The sequence below is a fragment of the Phascolarctos cinereus genome, unplaced genomic scaffold (assembly GCF_003287225.1).
Source record: "Phascolarctos cinereus isolate Bilbo 61053 unplaced genomic scaffold, phaCin_HiC Scaffold_2;HRSCAF=192, whole genome shotgun sequence".
Lineage (NCBI taxonomy): Eukaryota > Metazoa > Chordata > Mammalia > Diprotodontia > Phascolarctidae > Phascolarctos > Phascolarctos cinereus.
In genome coordinates this window covers 64099264-64118975 of record NW_027555625.1, presented here as the reverse complement: position 1 = coordinate 64118975, position 19712 = coordinate 64099264, and the positions used below count along the sequence as shown (strand labels likewise).

The window sequence follows — 19712 nt, the reverse complement described above, 5'->3', positions numbered from 1 at the left end:
TAATTATTTTACATATAATTAATATATTATACATATATTTGTTGTTCAGTCATTTCCAACTCTTCACGACCCCATTTGGGGTATCACACAGCTAGCAAGTGTCTGAGGCCATTTTGGAACTCAGGAAAATGAGTCTTCATGACTTCTGGTACAGCATTCTAACCCCTGAGCCACCCAATTGCCCTATAGTGGACTGGATCTGAACTCTAACAAAATCTGCACTTTCCAACAACAGCCTGGCTTGGTTTGAACTCCAAGGAATATGATGCCTCTCTTCCAGCTAGTGACTGGTGGTGGCCCCTCTCCTTTCTGATCTTTTATGTAGTTGCTCCTCTCCTTTAAATTGTAAGTCCCTTGAAAGCAGGAGCTATCTTTTTTTATTTGTATTCCCAGAACATGCCTGGCATGTATGCCTAGCACCTAGCAAGTGCTTAATAAATGTTTTATTGTATTGTAAGGAAGGGCCAAGGTCAAATCTAGGCTTTAGGAAAATCTTTTTAGCAACTGCACGGAGGATAGATTAGAATGCGAAGACTGGAGGCAAGGAGGCCAAATAGGAAGCTATTACAATAATTCAGAGGCGAGTTATGTTGTATTGTATTGTGTTGTGTTGTATTGTTTTGCATTGCACTGTGTTGTGTTGTAATAAAAAAAAATCATTTCAAAGGGGAGAGGTGATAATAATGGCTTAAATGCCTGGCTGAGGAGTTTGTATTGTCTTGTATAATATTGTATGGGGCTTCCACCAAGGGAGCCACTGAAGATTTTTTTTTTGGAGGGATGACATGGTCAGACCTGCATTTTAAGAATATTAGTTTGGCGGCTGGAATATCAGTTTAGAGAATGGATCAGAGAAGAGGGAGCTTAGAGGCAGGGAGACAAATTAGAAGGCTATTCCAACAGCTCAGAAGAAAGGCGATGAAGGCCTGAACTAGAGTAGAGATTGCTGAGTGGAGAGAAAGGGTCAGGTGCAAATGTCTGATTTGAACCAAATGCCCAGAACATGCCAGGATCTGATAAGAAACCCAGGTGGAGGCAGCTTGGAGCTGCAGTAGCTTCCAGGGGACACCCTGGGTATCAGATGAACCTGCTCGACCTATTTCTGGGAAACAAGGTGCTAAGAAAAGCCTCTTTGCAAGCCCCACCTCCTACTGATAAACAATCAAGCTGAGAGAGTGATCCCAGTGGGAAAGGAGGAAAAGAGGGCAGGGAGTGTTGGTAACCTGATTTCACATAAAATAGCTGGCAGCAAGGCTGGGGGAAAACATAATAATTATTATTATTATTAAAGTAATCATAATAATAGCTAACATTTATATAGCACCTACCATGAGACATTGTACTAAGCATTTTATAAATACTATTTCCTTTGGTCCTCGTGACAAAACTGAGGTAGAAAAAGTTGTAGTGATTTACCCAAGGTCACACAGGTAGGAAGTGTCTCTGGCTGGATTTGAAATCTGGTCCTCCTGTCTCCAGGCCCAGTGCTGCTGTCACTGTGCCACCTAGCTGCTTCATCTCAGCCCAGATGAGAGAAGTGGAAAGGGAAAAGGAGGCAAGAGATTTGCCTTTCTCTCTTATAGATTGTATGACCCTATGAAAGGTGGATGAGCAGCCCTGAAAAAGGGCTCAGCAAAAAAATTAAAACAACAAAAGGAAAAAAAAGGAAAATTAAAAAAATTAAAACACCTCTGAAATGCCATCTCATACCTATCAGTCTGGCTATATGACAAAGAGGGAAAATGATGAACACTGGAGGGGATGTGGGAAAACTGGGACACGAATGCATTGTCAATGGAGTTGTGAACTAATCCAACCATTCTGGAAAGCAATTTGGAACTATGCCCAAAGGGCTATAAAACTGTGCATATCCTTTGATCCAGCAATACCACTGCTAGATCTACATCCCAAAGACATAAAAAGGGGTGGGAGGAGGACCTGTTTGTACAAAAATATTTATAGCAGCTCTTTTGTGAATCAGAATTGGAATTGAGAATTAGAAATCAAAGGGATGTCTATCAATTGGGGAATGGCTACACAAGCTCTGGTATATGTTTGTGATGGAATGTTATTGTGCTATAAGAAATGATGAGCAGGGTGATTTCAGAATAACCTGGAAAGACTTACATGAACTGATGCAAAGTGACATGAACAGAACCAGGAGAACGTTATACACAATACACACAACAGCAATATCGTCCAATGAAGAATTGTGAATGACTTAGCTATTCTCAGCAATACAATGATCCAAGACATTCTCAAAGGACTAATGATAAAGTATACTATCCACCTCCAGAGAAAGAACTGGTATTGTTTGAATACAGACTGAAGCATGCCATTTTTCACTTTCTTTTTTTTCTTTTATTTGACTAATATGGAAATGTTTACATGATTGTACATGTATAACCTATATCTGATTGCTTACCATCACAGTGGGGGAGGGAAGGGAGGGAATTTGAAACTCAAAACTTTAAAAAAATGTTTAAAATATGTTTTAGCATACAATCTGGGGGTGAGAATAAAGTATTTTTTTAAAAAGGGCTCAGCAAGCCCCCACCCAAAGGTGCTAGTCCTCCCATTACACCCCATAAGTGTCTACCTGGCACTTAACTCTCACCTGTCGCTCTAAGAAGCTGTAACATGCGCAGCAACCACACCCTGGTAAAACTGTCTTAGCAGATGGGTTAAACCAGGTTGAGGGGAACTGACAGTTCCCAACCTCTTCAGTGAGTTAGGGGGGTCTCTATCCCAAAGCCTGGTACATTTCCCTGGTGCAATGAGCAGATGAGAACAATCTGGGTTTTACTGGGTTGCTGCCTCTACTCTGCCATCTTGGCTCCTCCTGTGGGCCTGTTTTGTACTGTTGCATTTAGTTGGTGGCTGCGGGAGTGGAAAGGGAAGTATAAAATAGCTATTGATTGAATTTGTGCTCGAGAAAGTAAGCAAGGAGTCCAGGATGATTCACCAAGGAAAGGAGCCTGTATGGGAGCATGGTGGTTGGACTGGTTAAACTAGGAGAGACACCTGGAAGTGCTGACTGCTACAATGGTTTATTAACCTTGCAAGAGGAGTTACAGAGTCTGGCATGAGTGGGCAGTCCAATCCAGCAGCACAGCGATACAATCACACATACACACACAAAGTGATCACGGAAGGGGAAAAGAAGGGGTGGTCCATATAGGGAGAAGAGGGAAATGCTCAGCCCCACCACATCACAGGGACCCTTCTTTCCAAACACCATCAGTGCTAAGCTGGCTCCACGTGAAGAGCAGCCCTGCATTTTATTCTCTCACATGGTTTATCAGGAGAGGGGCAGACCCAGAGCTATTTTTCAAATGATGTTAGTGTTCCCACCAGGCCCCCCTTATCACTAGGGGTGAGGGTCCAACAGAGCTGGGGAACTTTCAGCCTCAAGGCCACAGGTAACCCTCTAGGTCCTCAAGTGCAGCTCATTTAGATTCAAAGGGCCACACTTGAGGACCTAGAGGGCTACATGTGGCCTCGAGGCCACAGGTTCCCCACCCCTGGCCCAGATCATTAGTCTAAGGCTGGCTCACTGCCCAGTGGTACCCTGAGCAATAATTGGAAAGTTGTGAAGTAGGGAGGGTTTGAGGAAAAATTCTGTTTTATATGTGCCTTTAAGACATCCAGTTTGATACATCCAATACGTAGGTGGTGATGTGAGAAATAGGAAAATAGTGCAAGAATTTAAGAAATTGAGGTTCCTACAAGTGAAGGGACTTGTCCCCAGGCACACAGCTCTCAAGTGTCTGGTGACACCTGTGCAGGAAACATGTCATAGGTTTCCAGTCTGGAGAGCGAGCCAGACTTGGCATCACTTCATTAATCATCATTAACACTGTGGATCAGGAGCCAAGGCAGACAAATGCAGAGAAGTTTTAAAAATACACAATAGTGGCCAGCCAGTGCCTCTCTGAAGCAGTGGCAGCAGGCTCCTGCTTGGACTGACAGATGGTGGCTCTGAGAACCTTGATCTGCACCAGGGATTCTGGTCCTCTTGCTAAATCTAAAGTGGAACCCCACGAGGCAGAGATTTCACTAGCTGGTCCTGAGTTTGCAAGGCCTGTGAGCCAAACTTGTGGTTTGGGAAATGGGGCTCACCAGGAGGGATTCACTCTGATCTTAGCTTTGCTAAAGGCTTAGATTCAAATCCTTTTTGTGTTCCTTACTCTTAAATAATCTGTTCTACAGTTTTGTACTTGTTAGCCTGATGTTGCAGTCAGTTAATACATATTTATTTAGTTCCTACTATGTGCCAGGCACTGTGCTAAGAGTTGAGGACTGTCGTAAGGACACGAACCAGATTCTGATGTTTCCATACAATCACGTCCTTGAGTGGAAGCACCAATTACAGCGATTATTAGAGAGGAGTTCTCAAAATTAAATCCAGATAACATGGATTATTGAAAGCATCATAGAATGCCAGAGATGGCAAGAGCCCCAAAGGTCATCTAGTATAATCATACTGAATAGGAGTCCTCTCTGCTAAATCCCTGGCAAGTGGTTAGGCAGCCTCTGCTTGAAGCCATTCTATCAGAAGGAACCCACAAGGTCCCAAGGATGCCCATTTGGCTTGTAGATAATGCCACCTCTTGGGTAGTTGACTTTTATATCATGCATTTTCATTTTTATTCCACCATTTGCCTGCTATTCATTTGTTAGGCCACTAAGCTGGGTGAGAGTAAAACAAAGACAAAACTAAGATAGCCCTGGCCAGTCTACTGAAGGGATGCAAGGAGTACAAAGATAAGGGAATGCCATAGAGAATTGAATGCATTGCAAGGGGCAAGGCTTCACACCTGATCTAGGTCTTGACATGTGCTCCTGGTTCTGTCCTCTCCAGTCAAAACACAAGAAATCTAGTCCTTCTATGAGGCAACTAGGCAGGCCTGAAGTCAGGAATACTTGGATTTGAAGCTGGCCACAGATGCTTACTATCTGTGTGACCTTAGGCAAGTCACTTAACTTCTGCTTACCTCAGTTTCTTCAGCTGCAAAATGAGGATAATAAAACTGTGATGCCTCAGTTTCCTCAGCTACAAAATAGGGATAATAATACTACTGACCTTCCATGGTTGTTGTGAGGATCAAATGAGATAATATTTGTAAAGCACTTTGCACACAGTGCCTGACACATAGTAGGTGCCATGTAAATGCTAGCTACTACTACTTTTATTATTTGGTCTACATTTTAGCTAGTTAAATGTTAAGTTATCACAGATTATTCCCACTCATGAGGGAGACAGCAGTACTGTAATGCAAAGAACATTGGATAGAGAGGATCCCAATGGAGACACAGACCCCAAAACTGAAAGCACCCAAAATTGGTGCATTTAAAATGAATTATTTTCCATATAAATATTATTAAGCAAGCATAGTTATTTGTATTGATCTTTAATGTTAAGTTTCTAATGGGGGGGAGAGAGGAGGGGTTGTCAGGACCTATCATTTTGTCGATGTAGGAAATTCCCAATGAGAAAATTCCCTCTGGGAATACAAATCAGTGATTCTTTTGCAAATTAAGTCTTAAAGAATTGCCTAGGGCACCAAAGGTTACAGGATTTGCCCAGGGTTACAAAATCAGGGACTAGAGCACTGGCCCTAGAGTCTGGAGGACCTGCACTTCAAACACTAGCTGTGTGACCCTGGGCAAGTTATTTAACCTCATTTGCTTCAGTTTCTTCAACCATAAGATGAGCCAGAGAAGGAAATGGCCAGTGCCTTTGCCAAGAAAACCCCAGCTGACTTAACTGAACAGCAACAATGTCTTGTTCGCACACAGTTGTTTGCATGCTGTCTTCTCCATCTGACTGTGAGTTCCTTGAAAACAGGGTCAGCTTTTGCCTTTGTTTGCATCCCAGCACTTAATACGGGGCACATAGTGTTTGTTAACTGACTGACATCTCTTCCCCAGGCTGAACAGCCCTAGTTTCTTCGGACAACTTTCATTTGAGGGCTAGATTCCAGCAGCTGCCTGGCTTCAGGCCAGAGCAGAGAGAGGCCAGGACGAGCCGTTGCCAGGGTCTGAGTCTCGGACCTGACAGACGATCCTCACCCCAGCCTCTCTGGTCTCTCAGAGACAGCAAGCAGGGTGGGTGAGCCCGACTTCCAAACCAGTTTCTCTTTTGCTTCCTGCTATCTTTCTGTACTTCCTCCTTTGGCAGACTCCTCCCAATCTGAGCCCTCTCTGACAGCCAACCACCTGGGTCTACCAGTGGGGGAGCCCTAGCTGGCCAATCACAGAGCAATGGGAACCTTTGCCAATGACTTCCTCCTTCAGGCCCCAGGGTGCCCCAGACAGGAGAGGAGCTCTCCCGCCCTCTCCCTGCCAATGCCTGGCCTCCGGCTTCCAAAGCCATGAAAGAGACAAACCCAGGAGCCCCTGGACAGGAAACACTGGAGCTTTTCCAAGACTACATCACTTATTACCGGGCAGGAGGCCGGGATGGACGGCTGTGGGCCTGCAGGCAGCCAGCTGTCACCCAAAAGGCCAGGCAGCTCCTGGCCTCAGGAGCCAAGCAACCCCGAGGACTCTGCTTATATGAGGAGGCAACCACTGGGGGCTCCTGCCAGGGGCTTCTGGGGCAGGGAGAGAATGTATGTCCAAGGCTGGTGCCAGCACTGGAATTCCTGGAGCTCATATGTGTCAACCTCTTTCTCCTCCCTTGGAGGAGAGAAATAAAGTCACTGAAGGTAGGTACTGATCCCAGCAGATAAGGGACTGACTGGCAGGGCATTTAACTTAGTTATCAGCCCTGGGTCGGGAGAGGGGGAATGAGGGGGGAGGAAAGTCCGAAGAGAGAAGAAGAACAAATAGGAAGGGAAGGGATAGGAAGGGAAGGATTAGGAGAGCAAAGGTGGGATCCTGCAGCTTCTTAGGAATCAGAATCATAGTATCATAAGGTTCTAGAAGTCCAATCCCTCACATTTCTGACTTCAGCAGGGAAATGGCTTTTAGGAAGACTCCAGAGATGAAGTTGAAGGGAAACAGGAAATTGGGACCAAATCCTTGGTTCCACCCCTGTGGACTTGAGCAAGTCACTTCTCTGTTCTGTGCCTCAGTTTCTTTATCTGTAAGATGGGGCTAATAAAACCCCAGCCTGCCTCACAGGCGTGTCATGAGTATCCAAAGAGATTGTTTATAAAGCACTGTGTAAATATAGGGCACTGGAAATCCCTGACAGTGACTTCCACCTTTAGGGGGAATATGTACATATGCAAAGTACTATGTAACTTATTATTATCCCAGTGTTTATATGACTGGAAAGCCTTTTAATCACAATACTGACAGCAAATATTTATCAAGTAGCTAATATTTTCAAGGTCCTGTTCTAAGCATCATAGAGCAAAGTGTCAAATATGGGGCGCCATGGCCTGCAACACTTTCAAGACAGCCCAGAACCAGATTAAAATGTAATTGGAAAATATTTAACAAAATAAATAAAAGTATAATAAAATAAAGGCAACACTATCTCCTTGGTGACCCCCGTTTCTATTTGAGTTTGCTACCACTGGTGTTTGGCACAGGAATCAAAGTAACTGCTGTTTCGCAGGAAGAGTCATAGATTTAGAGCTGGCAGGGACCATCAAGTCCCTCCCTCTCCCCCCCATCATTGTACAGATGAGGAAACTGAGGCTGAAGGAGATTAAGTGACTCGCCCTGCATGACACAGCTAATAAGAGTGTGAAGCAGGATCTGAGCTCAGATCTTCTTGACTCCAAGCCTAGCACTCTATCCACCATGACACCTAGTTGACTTCCAGAGCAGAGCCATAACCATCATAGGACCCCCAGGGGTTTTCCAATGAGCACAGACATGATGGATCACACTTTTCCCTTCTCCTCTCCAGAATGGTGCAGCTAGGTGGAGCAGTGGATAGAGCTCTGGCATTGGAATCAGGATGACCTGAGTTCAAATGTGACCTCAGACCAAACACTTGACACTTACTATCTGTGTGACCCTGGCTAGGTTACTTAACCGATTGCCTCACAAACAAAACAAAACAAAACAAAAAACCAGAATGGTGAATTGAGGGGAACATGCATCTTTCTTTCACATGCTGTTCAGCTAAGGGCTGATGGAGTACTGCAAAACAGACAGGGATGAAGCAGCTTCCTTCCCCACAACTCACCCATCAACACCTCTTCCATGGTCTCATCCCTGACTTACTACTCTCTTACCTTCCCTCACCACTACTGTTGCATTCAACCATACTAGAAAGTCCCGAGGCTATCTGGCCTGAGCACCTGCCCTGCCCCACACAGGCCATCTTGGCTTAAGTGGGTGTGCATCAGCTGCGGGAAGTCTGTAAAATTATAATAACCAAGACAGAGCCTGAGAAGAAGTGAGAAAACTACCTCCCTCCTTCTTTGCCGGGGACTAACAATGTGGAACAACGTATCCATGTCATGTCCCATTTGGTTGATGGGATGATTAGTTTTGCTAACTTGTGCCCCCATCTCCTTTCTTTCTTTATCCTTTGTTACAAAGTATAGTTCTCTGCATGGGGTGGGGGAGGGGAAGAATGTATTTGGAAATGAAAGTGATACAAAAACAAAAAATGATTTCATTTTTGGTTTTGTTTTTTAAAGGCAATTGGGATTAATGACTTTCCCAGGGTTACATAGCTAGTAAGTGTCTGAGGCCAGATTTGAACTCAGGTCCTCTACGACTCCAGGGCTGGTGCTCTATCCATTGCACCACCTAGCTGCCCCTTTTGGTTTTCTTTTTAAAGAGCCTTGGACTGAAAGTGAGGACTAAATTGAAGTTCTTTGCTTTGAGATTTACTCCCTATACCAAACTGGGAAAGTAACTTTCCTGGGGCAGCTAGGTGGCACAGTGGATAGAGCACTGGCCCTGAAGTCAGGAGGACCTGAGTTCAAATTCAACCTCAGACCAAACACTTGACACTTACCAGCTGTGTGACCCTGGGCAAGTCACTTAACCACAATTGCCTAAAAAAAAAAAGGAACTTTCCTTCTCTGGATAGACCTCAGTTTCCCTATCTGTAAAATGGAGTTTTATATCAAGTTTGACTTGATGATCTTTACATTCCCTGCCAAGTCTTGCATTCTAATATTCTATGTTTGAAGGTCCTTTCTGGTTCTACCGTTCTATACCAGGAGGTATCTCTCAGCTATGACCTATTCTGTGTTCTAACAAATACCTTTCTCTTGTCACATGCTTTTCAGCCTTAACATTTTATGATCTTTATCCTAACATTGTTATGTTCTATCTATAATCTAGCATTCCATGTTCTTAGAACCCATCCCACTCTAACTTTGCACTGTTTTAATGTGCCTTCCAACTCTATTAGGTTTCTTTGATTTCAAGGTTCCCAGTCCCATGATCAAACCCTGGCGACCCCTAGTTATCAGACAGTAAGCAGAATCCTTCTCCCTCCGTTGTTTGATTTTCCTCAAAGGTTTGCCTCACTCCTAATGCCTTGTTTTGTTTCAGACATTTACAGGTAATTTTGTCTACTCAGTTCGGTCTGTGCTTCCAGAAAACATTGTGGAAATGATCTTGAAGAAAATAGGTTATGTTGCCTTAACAGCCACGGAATTTTCACTTGTCAGAAAAATAAACGAGGAGGAAGCAATGCAGACAGCATTTGAAATCTTCCTCACCAGAGTTGAATGTGAAACCATCCTTGGAATGTCTCCTGAGTCAGGTCACAGGGAGGAGGTGGGCACCCTTTTACAAAATGCCCAGCCATCCAGGCTTCCAGAATGCTCGAAAGACATGGAGACTCATCCCAGCCAGGTGTCCAGGTTCCTGGGCAAGAGGGAGACAGACAATTTGTCTTCCAACCTAAGGAATGCACAGGACCCAGTAGACAAAGGCAAATTTGAAAGCCCATGGAGTGGGAGAACAGAGGATGGCTGTTATCTGAAATCATATCTAAGTCTGCCCAGGGGAACATCTCCCACAGATGTCCTCACCCATGATCAGGAAGTGGTCCAAGCTGTTAGCAAGTGTTCAGACAGTGATGAGTTCCTGAATTGCTACAGGGACATCTTCATTGGCCAGATGCCCATTTTCCCCAAGGACCTCCCTCCAAGTAGCCAGAGGAAGCCCCAGTCCCAAGGTGGCTGTGCTGACCAAGGCATCTTGGTCTCCAACAAGGCTGCTATGTCCAGAGTTGCCTCCATTCTGCCTCCTCTGGCATGCAGTGGCCCCCAGGCTCTAACAGTTTTTACAGATCCAACATCTGATGACAATAAGGACCCTGGCCCACAGGTAAGGCCTAAGCCAGCAGAGGTGGCAGGCCTTGGCAGAACCGCTAGGCCCACCCAACCAGGCACTGCTCCAGAGTCCCAACCAACCAACATGGCCCTACCCCTCTGTGACAACACTCCCTGGGAAAATGACTGGTCCAGTGAGGATGACCTTGACGACCTTTCCTCCTCCTTTAGCAGGCTCCAAATTAAAGCTCACAGTACTGAAAGCCTTCAATATCCTGTTGAAGAGACCTTGAAAAGGCAGGCTACTGGAAGCCCCAACCATTCTGAGGGAGGGCACAAGTGTCTTGATGTAACTGGTAAAATACATCCTACCACCCAGCTAGCTTCAGAATTAGTGTGTGGACCCCGAAACAGTAGCTATTCTGAGAGCAGGAGGCAGCAACTTCAGGGAGCTAAACCATCCTTTCGACATGTTCAGGAGCCTCCAAACATTACCTACATTCCTCCCAGAAGTCTAGAAGCGCTTCCTTCAGATACCACCATCAGCACACACCATCAGGATGTCTGTCAATGATTGGCTTAAACCCACTGGGTACCAAGGCTTTGTGTCTATCAGGAGGGGAAACCAACATTCCCAGAAACATGGGCTAGGCAAGGTATTTATACTCCTCGCTTGACTTTCCGAATAGGGACAGTGCCAAGGGAACTTGGAGACAACATGTCTTCCCATTCCGCATTTAGGTTCTGTCACAAGGACATTCAATCTCATTCCTGCAAGAACATGGAGAACTCCATCATTGGAGAAGAAGACAGGAAAGCAGAAATCTGGAAGAGTGCATAGAATGTGGGGCCTGGAGTCAAAAGACCTAGGCTTCAATCCCAGCCCTACCATCTATTATGACCGAAGGCAAATCACATCCCATCTCTGGACTTCAGTTTCCTCAGTTACATGAAAGACAAGTACGTCAGACTAAGGTGCATCCCAATGCCAACATTTTTACGTTTTAACCTTCTATGTTCTAAGATCTCTTCCAGATGACATTCTATGTTCTAAGATCTCTTCTAGCTCTGACCTTCTATGTTCTATCATTCTATGTCCTAAGGTCCCTTTAAGTTGTGATATTCTGTATTCTAAAGTCCCTTCTAGTTTGGGTAAGAAGGAGAGTTACAGAATTTACATAGATTAGAGATTTCTCCAAGATAATCCAGAGAAGTTTCACTACCACAAGCACAAAGATAGTGGGTTACCACAGAAAGATCTAGGAGTGTATTACCATGGAAAACTTGACTGTCATGAACTAGCCATGTGACTGTGGGAAGATCATGATATTTTCCTGTGCCTTACTTTCCTCATCTGCAAAAAGTGGATGGTAATCCCTGTCCACCCCCAGGATGGTGTGAGGTAATATGTAAATAGGACTGGATAAAACACTGGGGAGCTGACATTATCGTGGACCCTTCCGTGGTAGCTGCTGCTTCCTGACTCATTTGCTTTCTGTCTCTCCATTCTCCTACCTGTAGCAGGGGGGATTCCTCTGCCACCTGTACGCATCAAGGAACCCTGACTTTGGAGTCAAACAACTAGGTCTGGAGCCTGTCTTCTTAGCCAGCTATTACTATGGATATCCCTTTACCTTCTGTTCCTCAGTTTCCTCAAATTTAAAGTGAGGGAGTTGTAGTAGACGGTGCTCATGGTCCCTTCCAGTTCTAATATTCTTTTATCCTATGCATTCTGCTGCATAGTCTGAGACTAGTCTTGGTTTTGGTTAGCACAGGAGCCCCAGGATTAGTGGGTATTTGGCTCAGCATCATGACTCTTAAGGTTTGTGCCCCTGTGATGCAGTTTCCCAGTGGCTGGAAATGTTGTCTTTAAGTCCTCATCTCCTGGTGCCTGAACCCTGAACCTTCATGCTGCAGGTCTAGACCCCCTGACATCTTCTGTGCAATCACCACGATATCACCTGGCTATCCCAGTTCATTGCCTCAAACCTTCCCCACCTCCACCCCTGCCCCTGCCCATATTGATATCCTGTATCCCAAACTCTGCTCCAATTTCAGGATTCAAAGGTAGAGTTCTGTTTTTCTGTCTGCAATTGATGAGCAGGTTGGATTACGGTTTCCTAAGTTTCCTTTCAGTTCAAAACCCTATGATTTCTGCTTTCTTTGTCTTGAATCTGCTTTCTAAACTCACTTTGCTATGTGGCCATCCCGAGATTAACAACTGCTGCTTCATGAAATTTGCAACCAACTTTCCAGTCCCTGCCTGACCCCACACATCTGCCCTGATGCCTCATTCTGGCTTCCCCAGTCCAGCTCAGCCCATCCCTGAGATCTAGTTTGGGCAATTACTGTCCTTTCCTAACAAATAAGAGGAGAGCAGGGGCAATAGGGTGTGATGTAAAGAACCCTGGAGAGGGAGTTCAGAGAATTCTCTTCTGGTTTTGGCACTAGCTGATGTAGCAAGGGACCACAAAAGAGGTAAGGGGTGGCAAATGCCAGAAAAGCCAAACCACTATGACCACCACCATGTCCCTTCAGATCCCAATGGAGTCAGCCAAAGATCTGAGCCCAAGAGCCCTGGTAGTAGCAACGTATTCCCCTCTCCCCCAAGATCACCAGTCCTAATTCCAGCTCAATCCCAATGAAGCCACCATGCAGGGAATTAACCCTTATGGAGATGTGACTTAGCCACCCTCTACCCTTCTCACCAGCCAAAGCTACTGATCTGGAAAGAAAAATTCAGGCCACCAAAGTCCCTGGCACTGTCAAATGATTCAACATCAAAGTGGAAATGGTTTTATCAGTGGAAATGACACTGTAGATGTATTTCTATCTTCTTTGCTGCTGTGCCCATGGGGCCTTCCCATCTCACTTGCAGCTGAAATCTTCCACACATGTCGTCTCGACTTTAGAATGTGGGGGCTTGGGGGAAGGGACTGGCTTGCTCATTTTCTATTTGCATCCCCAGCATTTATCCGGTGCTTTGCACATAGTAAGCACAATAAATGCTTTCTCATCCACTCACTCACAAATTCATTCTGTGGCCTTAGATAAGTCACATCTCCCTTTCCTGGGCCTAAGCTTCCTTTTTTGTAAAATGAGGGGGTTAAATCAGAATCCAATTCTGTTACTATGATTCTAAGCAGCTCTTAGTTCAGAAAGAAATAACCTTAAACAAACAAACAAAAAAAGAAAAAAACTGGTGATAGACTGACCAGCTTCATCAAGTTAAATCAACGAATTTATACTAGTGCTGGGTCTCCAGATCTCTTACAGGGAGGAAGGAGACAGGGGCTGAGATTTCACACAGCCAAGGGTTTCTCTCCCCTCACCTCCTATACTAATAGCTAATATTTATATAGTGCCTACAGTGTGCCAGGTACCGTGCTAAGCACTTCACAATTTTATCCATTTGCTCCTCACAACGACCCTGTGAGGGAAGTGCTATTATTCTCATTTTACAGATGGGGAAACTGAGGCAAATAGGTCAAGTGACTTGCCCAGAGTCACACAGCTAGTATCTGAGGTAGGATGTTAACTTAGGTCTTTCTGATTGTTGGGCCAGCTATTAACTGTGACACCTAATTCCTTGTCTTGTTCCTTGTTGGGCCTGTCTGCAGAATGGGAAAGTGAGAATAATCACTATAATAATAAAAATTAAAAAAATAATAATAATAGTATTTATATAGCACTTTAAGGTTTGCTGAGTACTTTACAAATATGATCTCATTTGACGCTCACAACAATTTGGGGGGTGGGGCAAGTACTGTTATTATTCTCATTTTACAGATGGGGAAACTGGGGCAGAGGTTAAGTGATTTGTTCAGAGTCACACAGCTAGTAAGAGTCTGAGACAGGATTTGAACTCAGGTCTTCCTGACTCCAGGTCTAGCACTTTGGCCAATGAGAGGGGCCTTTAGTCCAGGCTAGGAAAGTTTCCCAATAACGACTTTTTTTGGTGGGGAGGGGTCCCAGACCTGTGGTTTCCCTAGTATAAGGAACTCTTGGTGAGGAACCTCTTCCTATCAATACAGATCAATATATCACCTCCGCAACATATCACCTTAGAGAGTTTAGGCCTGTGACATCCAGTGTCACACAGTCAGCATGCACTAGAGGCCAGCTGTCCCTCCATGCTGCCTCTCATCGTAACAGCTGACATTTTAATAGTGCTTTATCATCTCGCTGAATCCTCATGAGGGTATTGTGATCCAATTTACAGAATCGTAAATGCTACAGCCGATTTTGTCTACAAACCTCCACCTGCTCATCCTGCCTTTCCTACTAACAAGAATTTTCTTTTTTTTTCCCCAGTTAAAGTTAAGCAAGCTAAAAAAAAAAGTCCCCAAAATATTACAACAGTTTGGAAAAGAACTGACAGTGTTTTAGGTTCCATAGTGTAAGTTAAAATCACAGAATGTCATGAGAAGCAGTTCCCTGGAACCAGGGAAGACGGTAAAAGATCCCAGATCTCTCAAGGTGGTAAGTTTTCTCCACCTTAGAACACTCACCAGCCAGGTGACCATGGAAAGGTCACAATTCTTCTTGGAGGCAACAGCTGTAATAACTTCTTCATTGGTTGTTATATGTCACATAGGTCAAATGAAAGTATATGTAAAGGGCTTCTAGAGCCTTCTGCTTCTGTAAATTATGTCTGCTTCTAGGATCATAGGTTCATAGGTCAGAAGGTCAGAAGGTCCAACTTGTTCATTCTCCTGACAAGAAAACCATGGCCCATGGAGGTTAAGGTCCCACAGGTAACCTTGACAGACCTAGGATTTGAACCCAGGCCCTGTGACTTTAGGGGACCTTAGGACAAAGGCTGCTACATATTATGTTAAAAGAGAAAACATGTTCTACTCTCTAACCAGATTTTAACATATGGGCTCATTACCCTTTCCAAAATAGCTTCTTACCTTCCCATTACATGAAGAAGAAAAAAATGGCCACCATAATAATAGCTTGCATTTGTATATCACTATATCCTTCATCTCCTCTGATCCTCACAACCTTGTCAGGTACATAGTAGGACAACTCTTATTTACCATTTAAAGATGAGGAGGAAGATGAGGCTCTGACATAAAAAGGGATTTTCCCAAGGTCCCACAACACACCTAAGACATGGCAGAATCAAATGACGTTGCCAGGTCTCTCTGGGTGCCAGGTCCAAAGCTCCTTATATTGTGACTCCACTGCCTCTCATGTGCAGACGAAGTCTTAAGTGCTTTATTATGATTTGTTTCCTGTGGCCCCGTGACAGAAGAATAGTGCAATACAAGACAGCCTGGAGCAGGGAAAACTCAAGGGGCATGCGAAATGCCTTCAAGTATTTGAGATGTTGTCATAGGGAAGAGGGATTAAACTTACTCTGGCCACAGAGACAGAATCAGGAGCACGAGGTGGATGTTTCACAGAAACAAATTTAAGCTTGAGGTTGGGAAAAAGTTCCTAATGAGGAAAGCGGAGTGAGCTGCCTAGGAAGTAGTGAGTTCCCCCTCACTTGAAACAGAAAGACTTGTTGTGTATGTTACGGAGGAAATTTATTTTTTCAGACATAGGCTAGATGGCACGGGCCCCCCTGATCCCTTCCAACTCTGAAATTCTATGATTCTCAATTCATAGCCCAAACCTTTCATTTTACAGATTAAAAAAAGGGGGCCTGGAGAGGGGGAAATAACTTTCCTAAAGTCAGAAAGTGAGTTAATAGTAGGGTCAAAGCTCTTGGTTCCTATCCCAATGCTCTTTCCAACGTCACACCCCTTAATCTGAATGGGGAAAAAAAAATTTGAACAAGCTTAAAAGCAGTGGAGGAATGCAAACTGAAACAAGCCTGAGGTTTCACTTCACACCTTGCAAATTAGCAATGATGACAAAAGGTGAGAAGATAGGCATACTAATATATTGTTGGTGGATCTGTAAGTCAGTACAATAATTTTAGAAAAGAATTTGGAACTATGTAAATAAAGTGACCAAGCTATCCATACCCTCTGATCTAGAGATTCCTCTATTAGGTTTATCCTCCAAGGAGGACATGGCTAAGAAGAGAGTCCCCATACACACCAACACACTTACAGCAGCACTTTTTTGTAAGAACTGGAAAGAAAGAAGATGCTCATTGGGGAGTAACTAAAGAAATTGTGGCACATGAATATTATGGAATATGACTGTTCTGCAAGAAATGATGAGTGATGAATACAGAGAAGCATGAAAAGACCTACATGAACTAACAGATGCAGGGGGAAATAAGCAGAAACAAAGAAAACAATATGCAAAAATGGTTGCAACAATATGAATAGAAACAACCACCGCAAAAGTGAATGCTGCAAAATTACAAAGAATAAGCACAACTCAAATGAAGAGATGGGAGAAGACACCTTTAACTCACCTATTTGCAAAGATCGGAGGTCTACCACTATTGTACGTGGTACATATTTTCAGATTTTTTTCATTGTACTGATCAGTTATGCTGAAATTTTTCCTCTGTTTTTTTTTTCTTTGAAAAATGCTATTATATGCAAAGCCTCTGGGGTGGGAGGAACTAGGGGAGGGTTTCTAGAAATTACAGTGACATTAAAAAAACACATTAATAAAAACATATTTTTTAAAAAACAGAAGCCATGGAGTAGAGGTTCCTCGGAGGCCATGGGGCCTCGTGGTATCTTCCTCAAGATTAGGCTCCCAGTGAGACCTCAAAGGGCACAAAGTAGTCAATGAGAATGGAATGAGCCTCCAGCTATCCTGCTCTTTCTTCCACATTTAATAAACTACCCAAATGACAAGAGTAATTTCCCTCAAAATGAAAAATAATACATTTGAATACCATAGAAAATTTGCAATGCCATCATAGATCCTTAGCACTAGAAAGGCACTGAGAAATCAACATGTCCAATCTCCTGTCTGCCAGCTGAAGACAATGACTTTAGACTCAAATGGCACGTCTATTTGATGTACACATTTCTATTTGCCATCATGCTAAGGAAGTCTTTTTCTCTTCAACAATTCCATATTTGTCCAAGCCCAGGGCCAAAGCGTTTTGTGGCATGCTTCCAAGCACGGTGGGGTACAAGCAGTCCAAAAAGGCAAGCCCGTAGATTTAAGATCCCTTCTTTAGGGTATTCCAGATCATCATTTCTTCTCTCCTTGTACACTACCAGTAAGAAAGGGTGCCACCTAGAAAATAAGGCCTTCACTCTCATAAAAGTCACATGATTTCATAGTAGAAGTAAGCTGCATCTCAGACTCAGACTCATGATACTGTCAAAAATAGCATGTAAAAGCATTAGTATTTGATGAGACCAAACACAGCATTGGCTCATGGGAAAAAAGAAAAAAGAAAAATCCAGCAATTGTTTATTCCTCTCAATAACTTGGCAAACAAATTACCAGGCAATAATGACACTTGGTTCCATTCACCCCCTGGCTTTCTCTCTATAAATACAGGCTCCCGTTCCCATGCTCACTACAAAAGGCTGGACCATTCAGCTGTCAGGAGGATCTGACTCTACCATTGAAACTATTCCTAGGTCATCAAAAAGCAAAATGAGGATCCCCTGGAATTTGGGGGAGTGAAAGTACCGAAGGTGGAAAGTCACCTATTATACCTCCTACAATTGAGCTATGTAGTAGAAAAAAAGCATTCCAGGTCTTAATAGTGGCAGGGCATACTTGTGGGGGCTGCACGAATTTAATTACATGATGAATGACATTCAACTTCAATTAGGATTAATTGGTCCAAATCTGCTGGCACAGCCCCAATAGCAGTCAGTTAAATGGCCTGCTACAATTTACTTAGATGCTAGGTGACTTTTGTTTTTATTTGGCTTAAAATCTGAGGCAGGGCGAATCCCAAGATCAGATGGGCCACATCACCAATAGGCCTCATGGTAGACACTCAGGTAATAAATGAACACCATGACAATCTACCAAAGACATATATGTACACATAAACGTGTATATATGTACACTTCAATACTTAGTATATTGAAGTAGATATATATACATATGCATGTACATATGGGTATAACCTTCACGCCTCATGTATGTTTTTGTGTGTTGTATGTGTGTATATGCATACACACATTTATTTTTAATCAGATGTGATAGAAAATTCACTTGAGTGGACCTTAAAAAGTTATTCCTCATGGCTAAACTGACAGATCCTGACAGGGTCGGTCCTACTATGATCACATAGATTTATTTTCCTGGTTCTGTAAGTGATGTTTCATATTCCCTGCAGTTGCGGTTAATATTTGGTCCCGGTTTTTCTCATAGTATTCCATCATTGTCTGTGTATCCTGGTCTGCCTCAATCACCTAAAAAATAAGTAAAAAAAGAAGTTAGCTGATGAAATTCATTTCTATAGTTAGCCAGGAGGACCTCTCTGTGAGAGAGGAAGAGGTTAATAGTTGCTTTACTAATGAGCCTGAAGGAAAGGAAGTGGCCAAATCCATCACAGGAGAAAGTTTTATGGATTGAAGAAGGCCAGAGCTGGAAGTGACCTTTGAGACCATCTCATCCAATCTTTACGTTTCACAGATAATGTTATAACGTTAGACTGTGGGCTCCTCAAGGACAAGGACAAAGTCTTTTGCTTTTATTTCGTCCCCAGAACTTAGCACAATGCCTGACACATAGTAGGTACTTCACAAATGTTTACTGACTTAACAACTAGCAGAATATTTCCCAACCTTGAGTCAATATCCACCCTCAGGCCAAGCTCCCTAATTCCAGAGTAGCAGCTCTTAGTTTCTTCTGTATCACTGTGTCTGTCCCTGTGACAGTCCAATGAAGCCTATGGACCCATTCCCAGAATCATATTTTTAAATGCATAAAATAAATACTTAGCATTACAAAGGAAACCAATTATATTGTAATAGTTATCAAAATATATTTTTTTAAAAAGTTCATGGGCCCCAGGTTAAGAATCCCTGCTTTAGAGTCAAATATTGTAACACCTCACTTATCTGGAAACCATCTAATTTGGCAACCTCATCCATATAGAATATGCTGTTGTTTTGTCATTTCAGTCGTGTCCAACTCTCTGTGACCCCATTTGGGATTTTCTTAGCAAAGATAGTGGAGTGGTTTGCCATTTCCTTCTCCAGCTCATTTTACAGATAAAAACACTGAGGCAAACGGGGAAGTGACTTGTCTAGGGTCACAAAGCTAGGAAGTGTCTCAGGCCAGATCTGAACCCATGAAGATGAGTCTTCTTGACTTCAGGCCCAATGCTCTATCCAGTGCACCACCCGCTGCCCATGGAATATACAGCCAGCAGCAGAAAAGGCCTCTGGAGGAACTTAATCAGCTGTCTCCAAGAATGTAAATTAAGTTCATGCACTAAACTCACAGAGGAGCCTTTATTCAGTCTACTGACTTGTTTTAGACAGGACTCTAACAAATTAGGATAAAAGTAGCATCTTCACTCACAGAGGGTAGCAGACACACACTTGTGAGGAAGACAACTGGGGAAATACACAGATGGTGGCCCAAAATGACAGGGGA

The 19712-nt window shown here is 43.6% G+C and overlaps 2 protein-coding genes across 2 annotated transcripts in view; one reads left to right on the top strand and one right to left on the bottom strand.

Annotated features, from left to right (window-relative positions):
* Nucleotides 1-6271: 6271 nt before the first annotated feature.
* On the top strand, nucleotides 6272-16822 carry LOC110210467 (uncharacterized). Its single transcript, XM_020989451.2, has 2 exons — nucleotides 6272-6713; nucleotides 9481-16822. The coding sequence occupies exons 1-2, from the start codon at nucleotides 6378-6380 to the stop codon at nucleotides 10780-10782; spliced, it is 1638 nt and encodes a 545-aa protein (XP_020845110.1). The 5' UTR covers nucleotides 6272-6377; the 3' UTR covers nucleotides 10783-16822.
* A 120-nt stretch (nucleotides 16823-16942) lies between these two features.
* The window catches only part of TK2 (thymidine kinase 2), a 43512-nt gene continuing 40742 nt past the window's right edge, over nucleotides 16943-19712 (bottom strand). The window contains 1 exon segment of the mRNA XM_020989450.2: nucleotides 16943-18520. Coding sequence (XP_020845109.1) covers nucleotides 18392-18520 — 129 coding nt within the window. The 3' untranslated portion in view covers nucleotides 16943-18391.